This window comes from Sturnus vulgaris, chromosome 4 (genome assembly GCF_052056855.1).
Source record: "Sturnus vulgaris isolate bStuVul1 chromosome 4, bStuVul1.hap1, whole genome shotgun sequence".
Classification (NCBI taxonomy): Eukaryota; Metazoa; Chordata; class Aves; order Passeriformes; family Sturnidae; genus Sturnus; species Sturnus vulgaris.
In genome coordinates, this window is record NC_142246.1 from 54896211 (window position 1) to 54913513 (window position 17303).

The window sequence follows — 17303 nt, forward strand, 5'->3', positions numbered from 1 at the left end:
ATTGTGCATTTTGGAATGACCTTAAAACTAGACCATTTAAAAATCTACTTCTAGGAAACATCCTCAAGTTGAGGGTATCAAGGAAGTAATCAGCTTCACCCATGTGCTTCTACTTCCTGTGTCCCTATTTCCCTGGTTAATCTGTGGTTGAGAACTAGGAAGCTGCACATCCCTAGTTAGGTTTTACATTCCTAAATGGGAAACACAAAGTCCTGGACCAGACTCTAGTACAGGCATATTTTTAGAAGGAGAGGCAAGACTGGTACATTTAGTACCAATTTTTGGCAAATAAAGTAATAAAAACTATCCTCTTTATATTTCCCAGTGTTGCACACACAAGATGTGCTGATGGAGCGTTCAGCATTGAGATTAGCCCTTCCAAAACTGAAATGGGAGGAGAAATTTATGTTCTAAAGTATGTATTTTGTGCTCCTCCCAACTCTTTTGTATTCTCCTTGTATAGATAAGACCAAAAAGAGGTGTTTAAAGAGAGCTGTTTTTTCATTCCATCTCACGTTTGTAGCTATCAGCTAAAAAAACCCCCAAAACAGAAACCAAAAAAACCCAAGTCTAACAGAAATTTAGCTTTTCTATCATGAAATTAACAGCCATGCTTTCTGATTGGAACAGGTCCCCAGTGGTACCCATCCCGTGTTGGCCTGCAACTAGAACGCAGTGAGTATTCATATGGCTGAGTACAGCCACCTAATGTATTTCTAATCCTCTGGCAGATTCTCCTCCTCACACTGTTGCTCTCTCTATATGTGTTATTGAGTGAACTCTTAATGCATTCTCATTAACTAACATCAATTATCAACTTATTAGTTTTCTCATTAATAAAGGATCCTAATGGTTTTCATAACCACTGAAATGTTCCAGAATAGAGTGTATGATCACATAACGAACACAAGGCAGTTTTAAGCCCATTCACTGCCTTCCTTCCCTCACTGCATTAATTGTTTTAACACTTGCTCACTGCCTCACTAGAGGATGCAGTGGCTGCCAGAGGCAGCCTCTGTGTCAGTCCACAAGTTCTTGGTGGACATGGCAGTGGAAGATAAAGCTGCCAGAGGCTGTTTGGTGTTTGGTTTGTGGATGTGTAGAATTGCAAAGCCATAGAAAATGAGGGCTCAGCACCTGATGGAATTTAGCACCCTCACTGATGTAAACAGTCAACAAATGTATATTGAAAGGGAGACTATACATAGAGAAAAGAGTGAAGAGGTGTTGAAGCCGTGGCAACATCCTGTGCCAGTGGCTGTTGGATTTTTCCACTATCCAGCTCACTGCCTATATAAAATTAAAAAAAAAAGAAAAAAAGAAAACCACATATTGTTATTTCCTGTGTCTGCCTGCACACTCTAGATCCAGTAGGATTGGAAGCAGATGCCTCAGAATACTACAAACAGTAATGTAATGCTCAGATACACCTGGTCTGCTTAGGTCAGACAGCTAGCAAAGAAATCTTGGACTGTGAGCCTTTGCCCAAGAAGTTGCATTCATCATCAGGTGTTACCTGTTGTAAAACAGCCTGAGAATGCAAATGCTTCAGCAAAATATGTCAGTGAGGGAGACACTGTGTAACATACACTTTGCCATTAGTCTTGCAAGACAGAACAAGAAGTGCTCTGTGGAGTTGTCTGTGTGATTGCCTGGCCTGTCTCTAATGGGCCAGATTAACAGAGACAGAAGCATACAACCATCCCACATTGCTGCCCTGTGTCCTGGCAGCCCCATGCTTTTGTTAAGATGGGAAGGGAATAACCCTCATGGAAGAGCTCTAAGTTGCTGACCTGGAGAATAAATGCCAAATCACCAAAGTAAATCAGAAGCCAAGCTGGACCACTAGCAGGGCAACCTCAGCATTATGCTGAGTCCCTGAGAGGGTAGCTGTTCACAGCATCTCCTCTTCCATTTCTGTCATTGCAGATGGGCCCTTTTTGAAGGATTCCACCAGCATCCAAAGCCTTGCTGTCTCCTCCATTGTCACACTGTATTTTACAGACCTGGGTCAGCAGGTTGGTTGGACCACAGTAAGTATGTCCTTGTGAGAGTCAGCATGATATATCTTAATGGGCAATGTGTTTTGGCATCAAATTGCTTCAAAATCCTCAGCCTGTGCTTCCTTATGTAAAATGCTGTAATTAGTTTATCAGCACTCAAAACAGAATTAAATGGAGAGTGAGCCAAGTTATCAATATGCTAACTCTGACTTCCAATTAAAGATTAGAAGGGGAACATAAAAATATTGCCTGAGGAAAAAAAATCAATTTTAAAAAACAGTTTTAGCTTATCTTGGGCTCATATGCCTGTGCAGAACTGTAGCCAAATACATTAATTTTCAGAAAGACTCCTCAGCTTTGAAAGTGGAAGGATATTATAAAGAAAAAATGGATTTCTAGTAATCCTGTTACTAATGCAGGAAAATAATTGGATGGAAATACCTTACTCTTTGTTCAAGCAAAGAAGAGTTCTGAGAGAGGCCAAGGATTCCAGGCAGGAGATGTCCAGCCAGGCTCACGAGTAAAAACTTTTGAATCTCCTTGTAAAACAGAAGCATTTGCCATGACAACAATACCTGTCTTATGCTCTAGGTAGACCTGGTTTGACTTTTGTTATTTTGCTATAAGCAACAGTTGGAAGGTCAGGGTGCTGAGAGGCAGCACATCCCACTCAAATGGAATATAGGGAACTCTAACCTTACAGGCTCCTTAGGGAATGCAAGGTGTGAAAGATTAAATTCTTTCACAGCCCAAAGACAGAAGACAGTTGAAGGGTTTGAAAGGACAGTGTAGGAATGGGAGAAGAAAAGACCTTTCCAATGTTCCTGCAGCAGGCACATGTGGAGGAGCTGAGAGTAGTCTCATGATCACTTTGACCAAGCTTTTGCTGCAGTTTGCATGAAGAGCATTAGCTGAAGTTATACACAGCCTACATTTGTACATTGGGTAATGACATTCTCAATTTCTGCAGTGAGAAACATGGGTGAGACAGTATACAGTTTCTGAAAGCCATAATAGCCATGATAAGACGACTCATGGCAATGGAAAGCAAACCACTGATTGCTTGCAATTCCTTTAATGCAGCAAGCGAGTTTTTGCTAACTGGCATCGTGGCTGCTGGCCAAATTACTAGATTCTTACCTCAGGCAGCCCACAGATCCCACCCTGCTCACATGGGGGGACTACAAACCACTGCTCTTCCTTGGCTGTGCCTACAAGGATGGAGCATTGAGTGTCAGCTTGCAGGTGACAGTCCCAGTTCCTCTCTCCAATGGGTCACTACAGGCCAGGAAGCATTCCTACAAGACACTTGGAATGGACGTGCTACTTTACAGTTCCTTATCTGTTGAAATGTACACTCAAGGTGAAGGTTACTGCCACAAGAGTGACCCCTGATCTGGGATAAGTCAGCCTCTGGATCAGCTCTACAAGGTCACATATCCATCTCAGCTGCTTGAGATCATGTGCATTTCTCTCTCTCTTGGGAAGCAGCTAGCTGTAAGCAGCACAAATTCTGGCAGCTTTTAGTCCTTGAGAAGAAGAACATGACCTGTGTCCATCCTTCCCAGTTTTGAAAGGATCCAAATCCCCAGGGGGTGACCAGCAGTTTACATCAGTGGAGCTAGAGCATTTCCCATTGTGTGACCTACCTGTTTGAGTAGAGGTCTGTGAGTTTACTGAGGCTTTACCCCATCCTGATTAATGGCCTGCTGGGGCCAGACTAATTAATGCTAGTCCTAGTCCTGTTTCCTTCACGAATCCATTCTACCACCTCTCAACCATGGAATTTCCTTGCAAAGCAAAATTGTGATTACTGCAGCTTCCTGTTTGCTACAATTAAGTAATCTGCAAGAACCTTATTTATTCTCTCTTTTCCTGGTGGTTTATGTAGCCTGAGACAGTAACATAACTAAAGCTTAATATCCCATTATAAATACTGCAGTTATGACCAGGAGTAGGTACTGCAGGCAGTGGCATTTTTTTAATGATTTAATCTGCATGCAAAAAGTTGACTCTATGAGTTTCTGAATATTCATCTTATCCCATTCTGCTCCATATTCTAAATTGTCTCCATTTTCAGTGCGAGAAATCTTCTTCCTAGCCACGTCATTTAAACAGTCAAGAGACTTTTATATTATAGCTGGTGTAGAGCAATAGAGAGAAGGCTCACAAAAGACTGTATTCTAACAACAGCAATTAGAAATGCATTTGTACACAGGATGTGTAGTTTTAGTGCCATTTTTAGTGCCTTAGATCTCCTGTGCTCCCATCCCCCTTGATGCTCTACCAGATTTATGCACACAGTGAAGGAGGCTTCTGATTTAAAGGTTTGACATTTAAATAAACAAGACACAAAATAAAAACATTCTTATTTCATCAGCAAAATGATAGTTAAGATACAAAGGGCTACATTCAGATCTAGACTCCAAAAAGAGATACAGAAGAATATGGAGACATGTTGGTTCTCCAGAGGTCGATGCATTAGATATGGGTCTGTACAGGGGAGCATTCAGCACAGAGTTGGATTTTCTGGGGCTCTGTCACCTCACTGGAGGTCACACTTGAGGACCAAGAACACCAGTGCTGGGGATTAACACCAAGACAATGACTTCTGGTTTTTAAAAGGGGAAATCAGGATTGACCTGCACCTCCTGGGAGCAGCACCCTTTTCCAAACGTTGTAAAATAAAAAGCGATGCTGCTGTCTGTTCCCAAACAAAGAGTTTGTGTATCAATAAGTCTGGGAAAATCAAGAAACTTCAGCTTCCCTTTTGTAGCATGGTCAGTCTCAGATTTACAACACTCCACCTTGGCAGCTCAAGGGTTTGTTGTCTCCTGTTGCCTACTTAGTCCCCCTGCCAGAGGCTGGCACCTTGCAGGAAGGAGGTTTCTTCCTCTTCTTCAGTTTTCCTAAAACACTGTTGCACAATGACCAAAATATTTTTGGTGTTTTGTGCTGTGAAAGGCCAGACTTCCCCTGGGCTCAGGTTACACCACAGCTCTGAGACTGGCTGACCAGTTTTCAACAAGTTCCAGAGGCTGGATTGCTCTGATGGAGGGAGAAGGACAAACGGGGGTGAGGATTTGTGATTCTCCTCCATTGGAACAATTATTTGTCAGTCTCTTTTGAGAAATGAGGTCCTTTTCTGGGATAAAACTCAACCTCAGCTGGCTCTTTTAGAAAAAAGGAGGCCCTCAAGGTTGATTTCCAGAATATAATTCAGGGAAAATACAAAAACTGTTTCTTAGTTTCATGAAATTTATTAGAACTCTTGCTCTACTCTCCCTTCTTTTATATAAAACAAATATTACCTGAAACACACAATTTACTTCTGCACAGGAGTTGCAATTTCTTTACCCTGCCTGGAGGGCATAGTTTAGGTTTGTTGACTGATGCTGCAGAGATTATAATGGGAGCTGAGTTTATAGATTTGTTCTATATGGCCCTGTAAAGATTTTACCCCCAGGGATGTCTGAAATTCCCACCACTGGAGTGATGGCTTTTATTTTTAATCTCTACGCAATTTTGGGCCTAAGCATGTTTGACAGACACCTATTTTTACATAATTGCAACGCGGCATGGTGACTTTTTGAAACATGGTTGGTGTTTTACTGTTAAGAATATACACTTCTGCTGTAGTGAAAAGAAAAAAAAAAAACAGAAAAAATCCATTCTTCTGGCTCAAATTCACACTACTGCTAAAGCTTTCCTTATTTGAGCAATGATTACAATTTTTGATTTATCAGCTTCTGTTGTCCTGTTGCTACCTGGGCCAGCTACCAAAAGGATCCAAATAGAACTGAGAAAACAGCACATAACTGTAAAAAGTTTATTTTACCTCCAAGCCTGTGAATTTCAGAAGATTAACTCTGAATATTTACTGAATATTTACTTCAGTAAATATTTTTCGTAACTGTGATTTAAAATTAGGGATTGCTTAAGTACTTTGGCTCATGAAGCCTTAAAATAGTAAAGCTGGCAGAAGAACTGCTCCATTTCAAATTTTCCAATGAAAAGAAGATTCTGCTCAATTTAGAAATGTAGAGAAAAATAATTCTTTGAACCCAGGAGCATCTTTGAAGTCTGAAAATCCACATTTTTCACTAATTGATCTGTTCTCTCCTGGCTGGCAAGCAAATTTATCCCAAGTTAGACATTGTGGAAAATGAACCAGAAGCCAGGAAGGGATCTGTGTTTGAAGCTCTGTGGTTGTGCACAGCAGGTGTATGCAGTGGGGAAGGTTGCTGCTGTTCTCTCCAGGGGAAAGTAGTGTTTTGGTCAGTGTGGTTCTCTCCTCTTGCATCAAAGCTTTTCAGTTCTGTTGGTGAACAGGAGCATCAGTTTGCTCTGACTGTCTGGCACAGCTCAATCCATTGGTCCTGTAAATGTGGAACAATCCCAAGAAGTCCATGTAATAGGAAGCATTTTGTGTATTGATGGGTTTGGAAAACAAACCAGCCAAACTGCTGCAGACTCCTTTTCTCCACCTTCTCTACACTGAGGTTAGACTTGGACTCCCCATGGGGAACAACTTAAGATATTTTCCCTAATTTGGGAACAGAAGAAGAGACTTCAGTAAAGGTTTATAATCTCTCAATGGAATGTACAAGTACGGACAATTACAAGAGAAGAAAAAAAGAGAAGATCTGAGGAGTAAGTGTGAGGACTGGGAATCCCAGCAAACTAGTGAGACAGTGTAAAGATGATAAGTGTAAGAAAACCTATACTATCATAGCTTAGGAAGGAATTTGAGGTCCAGGTAAGAGAGGGAGCTGAGGATCTGTTTGATGTAGCAGAGAATGTCACTGAATATAGTTCTCAGCAGATACATATCAGGGTTTGCATATTTTGTGGCCAATTCAGATAGAATTAGTTGTGGGACTAGGACCCTACAAATTGAATAACACACTCAGGGAATTGTGGATACCTGGAAAACTTTGCAGAAGTGCCAAATAAACAGAAAGCTTAATTCTGTGTGAATCTGTGGCTTATAAACAGCTACAAAAAAGTGCAAAAGACAGAAAAATCGTCAAATGGATTTTCATTGCTAAACCTCTTGGATCAATAGATAATTTGGTATAGAAGATGATCTCCAGGGAAAAAAAAGAAGTCACAATTTCCTTGACAGCACCTTTTCCAACTACAATTATTAGCAATGCAAAGCACCTCTGTTTTACAGCTCACAGTTGGCAGAGGTTTCTGCTTGAACACACACTAAGTATTGCTCTACCTTGGTACAGTTGGCCAAGTCTTGAGCTGATCCCAGTCAAAAGCTGCGAACTTTTAAAAACATTGTGACCTTTCACAAAGGCAAACTACACACACGAGATTGCTCTTATTTTTCATTTAATTAAGTCTAATATTTTTCAGCCTCCAGGGTTATCAGGAGAGAACAGCTTGCATTTGCCTGATTTCTTGCCATGGTTTTATATTGTTTGTGCCTTTCCTTGGGCCACAAGTACTTTTGGCTCTTTGTTACTGCCCAGTGGCAGCATGAAGTTAGCTGATAAGGGAAGAGGAGACCTCTGAAACTGCCCAGCTGGCTGATTTGGATTCCTCAGATGCTGCTTCTAATGATGCAAACAGTGTTGCAATAATTTCTCTTGGTCTCAGCAACAAATGCCACTAGCTCATGATGAACCATGCCAGAGTGTCAAATTTTCAGTTGCCAAAGGGAACTAGGGAGCTACTAGAAAAATTAATTCTGAGGGTTCTAGTTACTGTTAAGCATAGTAAAGACTGAAAGACTTATGCCTAAGTATTAATAGGAATGGCCTTGAGTTTTTACCCCTTTGAGTGCAAAGAAAAGGTAGAGGGAATGAAGGTAGAGGGAATTCAGTAAACATAAATAGAATATGTTTCTTTCAGTTATACATAACTTTATCCTTAAACCCTTCCTGCTACTTAGGGAACAAAGAGCTGCTTGATGTACAGAACTGGTAAATGTAGACATTTTCCTATTTGTATTCAGAGTAACTAAGGAGGTTTTGTCAATCTATGCAAATTTGAGCAGTTTTCATCCCTCTAGAATGCATAAGCCTAACACAACTATTTTGTATGGGGAATTTTGCCCAACCACATACAGGGTGTGAGGAGAGCACAGAGGAGATTGAACCATAGGGTGAACCAGTGTTCAGCACAGTGAGCCAGAGACTGAACCAGAGTTTGAGAGGACCAGGTGCCCCTTTTTCCTACCTTTGCCTGGTGATTTTGACAAATCACTGAATTTCTCTGTATTTCAGCTTCCAAAACACTGACAAGAATGTAACAGTATTTTCCACTTTGAAAATGCTTTGAGGCGTCTGGATGAAAAGCACAGATGAGCTTATTTACAATAACCAGGTGTTTAAAAAGCACTATTTAAAAAAAATACCTACATAGCAGACAGTAAATACACATTTTAAAATGCTGCACATTATAAGGCAGATTTCAAAATGCTTTCAAAGACCTGTAAAGATATGTCAGCAAATCTGAACTCACATTGGCGTTTGGCTACAAACAGAACTTGAATTCCTCACTAAATATGTATCGGTACAAACATATACAACATACATGTATATGTGTGCATAAGACTTACATTTGTTAATTTGCAATAATTTTACATTTTGAATAAGAAACACGAAACGGCTTTTCAGTCCCCAGTACTCTCAGGGAAGAATGTTGACCATAGCAAGACGTGGTCTGATGCCAAGGTTTCAGAGAGGTCAGTCTTAGGAGAATAGACAGGAAGAAGCTGGGATTTCACCTCCCTCATTCCACAGAGCATTCACAGGCCTGACTCAGGGACAAACAGCATCCATCGCTGTTCACTCCCCAGCTCCTGAAACTGGCCAGAGTCAGCTGCAATTTGCCTATAAAATCCTACAGCAAATCCAACCCTATCTCTGGTATTTGCAGTAAATACTGAGCAGCAGCCTGAAATATTCACAGACACTTAGTTAGTGCAAAATCTGTCCAGACAAGGGAAGTTTCAGGTACCCCTGCATGCACAATTTAATTTTTGTAGACTGGATTAGCCAGTTTGGTGAAAACTGGAACAAAAAGTAATTGAATATTCAAGCAGCCCTTAAGAACTGTATTACCTGATGCAAAATTGCTGCTGCTGTGGATTTTTGCAAACATGAAAATACAAAACTTTTACAAAGGTGAAGATTTAAGGGAGGTGCTAAAATTATGCCATTATCATCCCCAGGTAACTGTATGGCCTTTAATGAGGTAGCAAAGTACATGAAGTAGAAATTAGACTAGAAATTAATAACGTTTCTTCATTAGCTCAAGAGTACTTAGGGCTGGGATTGTAAAAGGAGTCTAAGGCAGTTATATGCTGAGTTTAATGTGATCTGGGGACTTGGGAGGATTTAACTGTCTGTTTCTCTTGGGTTTCTGTGAAATCCCAGCTGTGTTCTGTACACTCACACACAGCAGTGGTCTGCCTGTCTGATAGCAGGAGATCCTCCTCTTTGTGCAGTGTGTACTGTGCCAGTCTGACCTTGGCTCAGACCTGCAACTACTGCCTTTGTCTCACATTTATCAGAGAAACTAAGCCCTGTCCATTAGATAATTTATATACTGCAGCTGCTTTTCCATCAGTGTTACCCAGGACATGCTGGAGCTGTTTTGTCTCTTGTGCTGTGGACTACAGACAGTGACCCAAAGTCATTGTTCTGACTGCAGGTATTACCCTCATTCCATGCTCTCTGCTTCCATCCAGACATCCTGTGGGCAGTGGAAAACATCACAGGCAGTACCAGTGGCTGGGAAACTGGCCCTACATGGCATGGAAAGAGCTGCAGGAAGAGATCAGTGTGGAAGAGGCTGTATGGCCTTTCCTCAGCTCTGCTGCTTGTCATAAATGAGATAATGTGAGACTATGCCAAAAGGCAACAAGATAGGGTGTGTTGTGTGATATTACAGAAAGGGCAGGTCATAAACATTACAGAGAGGAATTAGCTGATGCCCTCATGTGAGGATACTACTATGTGGGCTGTTCATTTATAAAGATTTGGTTGGACTTTTTTCAGACTCCTTCCACTCCACTGCCTGTGTTTACAACTTTCTTTTGTCCTGTTCTGCCTTTTCCCAACCAGTAAACATGGTACTTTAACTCACATCAAAATCCTTTCCACTTTTTTAGAAGACCTACTGGGACAGTGTCAGGCACTATGTCACCCCTACCAGCCAGAAAATCCTTCAAAAAATCTTTAAAGAGCTCCTTTCATATCTGCTGCATTCATACCTCCCTAAATATACCCTCTGCCTCACAAGGTCTGGGATTTGAATTCCTGGCTGTCACTCTGTTCAGCAAGGTGTTCCTGGCACGATGTGCTGAATAAGAGATAAAAGAAGGAGGTACAATCTGACTTATGCAAGATGAGATGCTTTGCTGATTTGCACATTAGCTCTCCTGTACTGTTTTACCTTTTGTTCCATCATCTCTTGGATAATGGAAACTCCTATTTAGCTCTTTTTTGACTGGTTTCAGAGCTTAGTTTTGATGTTTACGTTGTAGATATTTCCTATTTAGGTGTTACTGAGTCAGTTTGAGGACCTGGTAACTGAAATGGTGAAGGAAGCTTGGTTTTAGCACCCTGTATGGAGACCCTGCTGGGGAGAGTTTTGATTCCAGAATAGTTTCATTTAAGAGCACTTTCTCTTTGTTACTGAGAATAAGAGGTCTACAAAGTATATCATGTCAGACACTGGAGAGGAGAGAAGGAAGGTAAGAGATCTGGACACTGTGCAAGATATGAAGAAGTGTGTACACGTGGGGAAAAAAAAAAGCAATCTCCGTTTTCTCTCTTCAGGGTGTTAATGATGAGCTCAACAGTTAAATCTTATTGAGCTGTGCTCATTGTTTAGAGACACACCGCTCCTCCATGAAAAGATATTTGTGTTTATTATGGATCACTATATTTGGTTGCACCCAAGAAATCAAAATGATCTAGGCAAGACCACGAGATGGTAAAGAAAAAATAATTTTCTTCTAAATATTAGGGTTTGGTATTTTTGTTTTTGTTTGTTTGTTTTCTTTTTTCTTTTTATATTTCTACAAGATAAATGTGCTCTGTGTTTTAAATTATCACTTTTTCTTTTTTTATAAAATGATATTTCTTTTTTTCAGAAACAACAAGCTACAGTGTTATTACTTTCAGGCCTTTGTTTAAAATGTGATTACTATTTTGGCAGAATATGTCAGCAGGTATTTCTAATTTAGAGCACCTATAAAAATGATGGGTTGAACTCGTCCTAGACACAACTAATAACTCTCCAAGCCCAGCAATTAGTCAGCTATAGGATGAGTATGAAGATACTAGTTAGGCTTAGTTGCATAAAGTCATTGAGAATCAATAGTAAAAGAATGGTGTTTGCCCTTGATTGCCAGTGGGTAGAAGCAATAATTGTAATGTTGTGTTAATTTAGACTACTTTCCCTTTCACCTGCTTGAACCCATGGGAATTTTTAGCAGTTTCTCTGCCTGCCTTTCTGGAACTCATTTTTCATTTAAGACAAATTTAAAATCAATGGGCCAGAGAATGAGAGCAGTGATCACAACACAGGAGATGCAACAGAAGGAAGGAGTCTGAAACTTACCTAAACTAAACTACAACAAAAACTACTACAGCAAATTGAGCCTCATCCTCTAAAACAGAATGTTGCTGATCTTAGCTATGTGACTCAGTTATGACAAAGGCAAATGCAGTCCTGCCTGCCAGACAGTGCCCAGTTAAATTGTAAATCTCATGGCTGACCTTGCACCACCTCCCTCCACATGAGTGATGCAACTGACACACAAACAAGATTGAGCCCTGTTCCACAGAATCACAGAATCACACAGGATCACTGGGTTGGAAGAGACCTTCAACATTGTCGAGTTCAACCCATGCCCAAACACCTCAACTAAACCATGGCACTGAGTGCCACATCCAGTCTTTTTTAAAACACATCCAGGGATGGTGACTCCATCATCTCCCCAGGCAGAACATTCCAGTAATTTATAACTCGTTCCATTAAAAACTTTTTCCTAATATCCAAACTATTTCCCTTGGTGCAGCTTGAGACTGTGTCCTCTGGTTCTGTCAGTTGCTGCCTGGTGAAAGAGACCAGGACCAGACCAAGACTACAACCACCTTTCAGGGAGTTGTAGAGAGTGATGAGGTCACCTCTGAGTCTCCTTTTCTCCAGGCTAACCAACCCCAGCTCCCTCAGTCATTCCTCACAGGGTTTGTGTTCCAAGCCCCTCTCCAGCCTCGTTGCCTCCTCTGGACATGCTCAAGTGTCTCAAGGTTCTTCCTAAACTGAGGGGACAGAACTGGACACAGCACCCAAGGTGTGCCCTCACCAATGCCAAGTACAGGAGAAGAATGACCTCCTTGCTCCTGCTGGTCACACTATTCCTGACACAGGCCAGGGGCCATTTGCCTTCTTGGCCACCAGGGCACACCCTGAGCATCTTGATGCTGCTCACCTCCACAAACTCCAGCTCAAGAGCTACTGTCAGTGCTCTCAACTGAATTGCACTGCTGCATCCCCCCTTCCTACCTCAAAGCCCATCACAAGGATTCAGTTATCTTGTGTCTGGATCTCTGGTTTTTAAAGACAGACTGGATTTTTTACTAAACCTTGAAACTCTCCTTCTCCTTTCAGCATCTGCAATCAGTCAGGGGGTAAGGGAGGAACACTTGGTGCAGTGACAAATAAGCACAACTTGGTGCTAGGTCTTGCCAAACTTTTCCTGGCAGCTTTGTAATGTGCTCATGCCAAACAGCTGTTGAAAGCTGGCAGTGACAGATGCACTTTGTGGTGCAGCTCATGACTGAGAGAAAAAGCTACACCGAAGAAAGCAGCTCTTTCTAGGCTCTTCCCCTGACCTGCCCAGACCACATTACCTGTGCCTCTGTCCCCTATACCACCATAGTCTAGATTTAGTGTGTTAGGTTTAAATAGCAGAAGCTATTCCTTACAGTGTTTACAGAGTGCCAGACACAGTGGGCTCACATTTTGGAAAAGACCCATACAACTGCTATTAGGACAAAATTCTAGTAAGTCCTTGGCTGTGAGGTATTCCACAACGAGTGCTCTTGGACTCCTATATGAAATCTTTTTTATACACACACAAACACACATACACACACACACACACACCTGCTTTTGGGATCATGCAGAGCCTAAATGGAGCTCAGGAGTCATGATGTCACTTGGAACAAAAGGGAATTTGATGTTCCCCTGGTAGAGAACACTTAAGTCTGTTGTTACTTTTGGAGACTGTCCTGCTATAAAAGGATAGCATTTCAAAAGGTTTCCCCCTGTAACAGAGGAAAAGGGAACCTAATTGCCAGATATTTCTTCAGGAAAACCTTTCTCTTTCAACGTTCTGAAGAGTGATTAGAAGAACAGCCTGCTGCGGGGCCAAATACTAGCTTTGAGGAAGGTAGTCTAAGTCAGTGTTGCTTCCTTAATCCACAGGTGTTTATTCATTACAATTCTACAGCAGCGCCAATAGACACCATAAAGCCAAATAACCCATCAGTTATAAATCTTTCTCCCTGAAGCAATGATAGGCACTTGAGTTACAATTTGCCAGTCCTTGTAAACATGTAGGACTACACCACTTCCATTTTATTCTGGGATTCAGTCCACTGGGGACAGGTGATCAAATCTAATCTCTCATCACTCTAATGTCGTTTTACTTCTTCCATCTGTGTGTGGCTTAAGAATGTTCCCCAACAAAATGCAATACAGGCTGTACCAAACCAAAGTTAGACCTTAAAACTGAGGGCAGCCCATGTCATCTCCATGACTCAGCTTCTCTCCCTGCCCCTCCTCTCAGCTCGTTGTGCCTAGCAGGACTGACAATGGTGAGATGAAATGATTTCTTCTTTGTTTTTGTCATAGTAGGGTAATTTTTCTGGTCTGCCCACCACAGGCTATTTCTGCTGGTGCCTGCACAGGGAGGAGAACCACATAGGCACCAAAAAAGAGCTCAAAGCACCATGGACCAGGCAGGCTGGTCCTACTCTTTCATCTTCCACCAAATTTCAAGCAATAATAGCCTCCCTTCCAGATGACTCTGCTAGCAACCAGGACTCAGAGCTGTGTTTCTGTCATGCCTGGTTGGCTTTTAACTGATGTACCACTTAATTGCAAAAAACACTGGCAGCGAGCAAGCTGCCTTCAGTTTCTTGGCCTTGATTTTCAGCATTATTTAGATTCCAAATAGGCACCCCATTGCACAGCCAAAAACATAAAGAGGAGATAACTGTGATTTTGACCACCTTCCATGAAGCATTCCTGACTGGGTTAATGCTCTGCACAGAAACCTATCTCTCATTTCCTAGATGGATTTTATTCCTCTGCTAAAGAGACTGCAGAAGAATCCTCTATGTGTCATTCAAGTCCTGAACATGAAGCCAAAAGTCATTTGGAGGATGAATAGGAGTTTTGGGTAGGGGTATTCTTTTTCTCACGCCTTTCCTGATACAATTTTCTACTCTGCCACAGCTATTTTATTTTTCATTTCTAGTTTTTTCTAACAGAATACACCGGGCCTCTCCTCATATATTTGCTCTTTTACATTCGCCTCTCGACTATTTATGATCAAGTGGAAAGCAGGAAGAATTTCCGCCACCCAGTGGTTCAGTAAGTGACACTTGTGTGAATTATTTTCCCGGATCATGAGAAACCAAAGGGATGGAGATTGCATTTCCAGAGCTGAAGATGTTACAGGGGGTCTGAGGCTGCCTGCCTGGTGTCAGATTCAGTTATTACCAATACCTGTTTGTCATTTTAGCAGCACTCCTAAGCTTGAACAAAAATGGAATCCCAGCAATGGTCACTGCCCCTGGTCACCATGGAGATGCAGTGTTTTCCCCAAATACTTTGACATCAAGTCAGAAAATAAAATAATAAATACGGTGGGTAATAACCCAAAGTCATGCTAGACAGAAAAGACAAGACTTCAGGTGCCCCACTCCCAGTTTTCTTATTGCACATTCCTGCTCTTGAGATGAGCAGCATCAGCATCCAGCACAGAAGATAACTACCCCCACACCAGCTCTCACCTAGGCACAAGAAGGAGAACATTCAGCAGGTGTGCATGTCGTGAGTCAGGTCAAGAAACGCAGAAGAAGCATTTCCACAGGGGTGGTAGAATGCACCAGGCAGACTGGGAACTTTCACACTTTAAGGGACTTTCCTTCCGTGGAATTTTCCCATTCTGGGTGATTAGTGCCTAGCAGAAAAGTGAGAAGGAAAGCCTGTCACCTGCACAAGCTGGACCACATATAGGAGCACACACAGGGACCTAGGGGGCTCAAGGACTGCACAGCTTTCCCACACACTTCTTCCACACTGTGGTTGCAGGATCAGGGGAACTGGTACACAGCAGAGAAATATAGTGAGTAATAATGCCATTTACAGATGGAGGAACAGGCACTTGGAGAGACATTAAGGGAGTTAGTGGAGCTGGGAATGAGAACACAGAATAATTGAATTCAAAACCAGAGCTGCAAGATGCTTGTCTTCCTTCTCTTGTGCATATGCTTAAAAGGAGAGAGATTCTGGCAGCACAGAAGGACCTGCAATGCCTTTACCTTCTTTTACATGGGCAAGGGTTGTGCAGAATCCTGCCAGTGACCACTCTCTCACTGGTTCATCTGAGGTCCCCATCCTAAGCCAAATTAATTTTAAAATTTCCAGCAAAGCTGGAAGTTTGCTCCAGGCTTTGGATAAGTCGTTAATTGTTCGAAATTCTCTTAGCTCAACTCTCTCTGGTTTAATTACTTTGAAATTGTTTAATCTTTGACTTTAGCTACCGTACACGATGCATAATAAAATTATTTGAGATTTCACATGCTGAAAACCACTTTTCATTTATGTCTTATAATTGGTTTGCAGCAAGATGGGCTATGGTAGTACAGTAAATGTAACCAAGATGAAATGCCATCAGGAATAACTCCTGACATTTGTTTCTGAAACTCAATCACTGTGAGCTGCAGCTCATTCTCGGAAGCAAATCAGCAATGCCTGTTATTGTTTCATAATCTTCCTCAAAAGAGAATCAATATTATAATTTCTACCACAATTGCCTCACTTCTTTATAACAGGCAACAAAAAAGCCATCAGAATGGATTAACTTAGCAACACAATCTCATTTTGCATCCACAAGGAAATGAAACACAAACTACCTCCATGCAGCTACTAGAGTTGGCAAAGGACAAGGAAACCATACAGAAGATACTCAGAATGTTTTTAAATGTCAGACACATCCTACAGGAGCATTAAGGTGGCCTTAAAACATGGGAGACATCTTTTGGAAGAGTGCGTCAGACGCCTGTATACACAGCTGTCCTGTCTGAATGTCTTGTCAGGACTATGTATCACATTCTGAGCTCGAGGAGCTCTTTTTATTTCAAGGCTAGTAAAAATAAGTTGCTTCCCTGCAAAATGCAAGCAACTTTGTATAACACTGAAAATGATTCCATTAATCTTTGGTTCCAGATGCCTCAATTAAGACAGTATCTTAAATCCCAGAATTTTAATGTGACTGCAGTTTTGGAATATTAGTTCCTATTCTTTTAATGACATTAACTGTGAAATAATAAAAACAATCTTTCACTTACCTTAATTTCCTTCTTTTTTTTCTCTTGCAGCTTGGCCTGCTTCTGTCACTGTTTACACTACATCAGACATCTTCTGGAGACATTATTTGTTCACAAGTTTTCGGAAGGGCACACTCCTCTGAAAAATATGATAAAGGTGACAGCATGTTTATCATCTTGTGTAAGAGAGAATATCCTCATACCAAAGCAGTCCTTGGAAGAAGATAGGGAAATAAAAATTAATTTATTTTGTAGTTCCAGGAATTATGTTTAGTGAAAACACAGATAACAGGAAGGATTTCAGGACCACGTCCCCAAGGACATAAATTGAAATCAATGTCCACTTTAGCTTCTGCATGTAAATGTCCACTTTGACTCATTTACCCAAGGGGCTGATTGTCATGTCCAGGATATTTTTCAGACTGAATGCTATTTTATGGTGATAGCTGCTGCTGCAACATCTAGCAGTGTTGACAGAAATCATACACTGCTTCCTTGGTGCAATATAAATACAGAGTAAGAGACAAGTCTTGTGCAAGGAAATGAAAATCAAATTACAAGTAGGAAAAAAACATTTCTCCTTCTATAGAAGGGGGCCTCAGGCAGGAAGATACTGAGCTGGCCAGGTCTTTGCTCTTCCAAAGCCTCCTGAATTTCAACTGTGTGTCATTACTCACAGGCCTTCTTTTCTTTTATTTTACAT

General features: G+C 41.4%; 1 protein-coding gene and 1 long non-coding RNA gene across 5 annotated transcripts in view; one reads left to right on the forward strand and one right to left on the reverse strand.

Annotated features, from left to right (window-relative positions):
- TECRL (trans-2,3-enoyl-CoA reductase like) overlaps positions 1–17303 on the forward strand; it is a 63578-nt gene that overhangs the window by 37588 nt on the left and 8687 nt on the right. For both annotated transcript variants that reach the window (XM_088164011.1, XM_014883731.2), the window contains 4 exons: positions 631–675; positions 1930–2033; positions 14524–14639; positions 16652–16757. In XM_088164011.1, the coding sequence (XP_088020137.1) occupies positions 631–675; positions 1930–2033; positions 14524–14639; positions 16652–16757 (371 nt within the window). The remainder of the gene's footprint in view (positions 1–630; positions 676–1929; positions 2034–14523; positions 14640–16651; positions 16758–17303) is intronic.
- LOC148224031 (uncharacterized) overlaps positions 1–17303 on the reverse strand; it is a 297652-nt gene that overhangs the window by 30994 nt on the left and 249355 nt on the right. For all 3 annotated transcript variants that reach the window (XR_015803333.1, XR_015803332.1, XR_015803334.1), the window contains 2 exons: positions 16622–16739; positions 15062–15231 (listed from right to left, as the gene is read on the reverse strand). This is a non-coding gene — a long non-coding RNA (uncharacterized LOC148224031). The remainder of the gene's footprint in view (positions 1–15061; positions 15232–16621; positions 16740–17303) is intronic.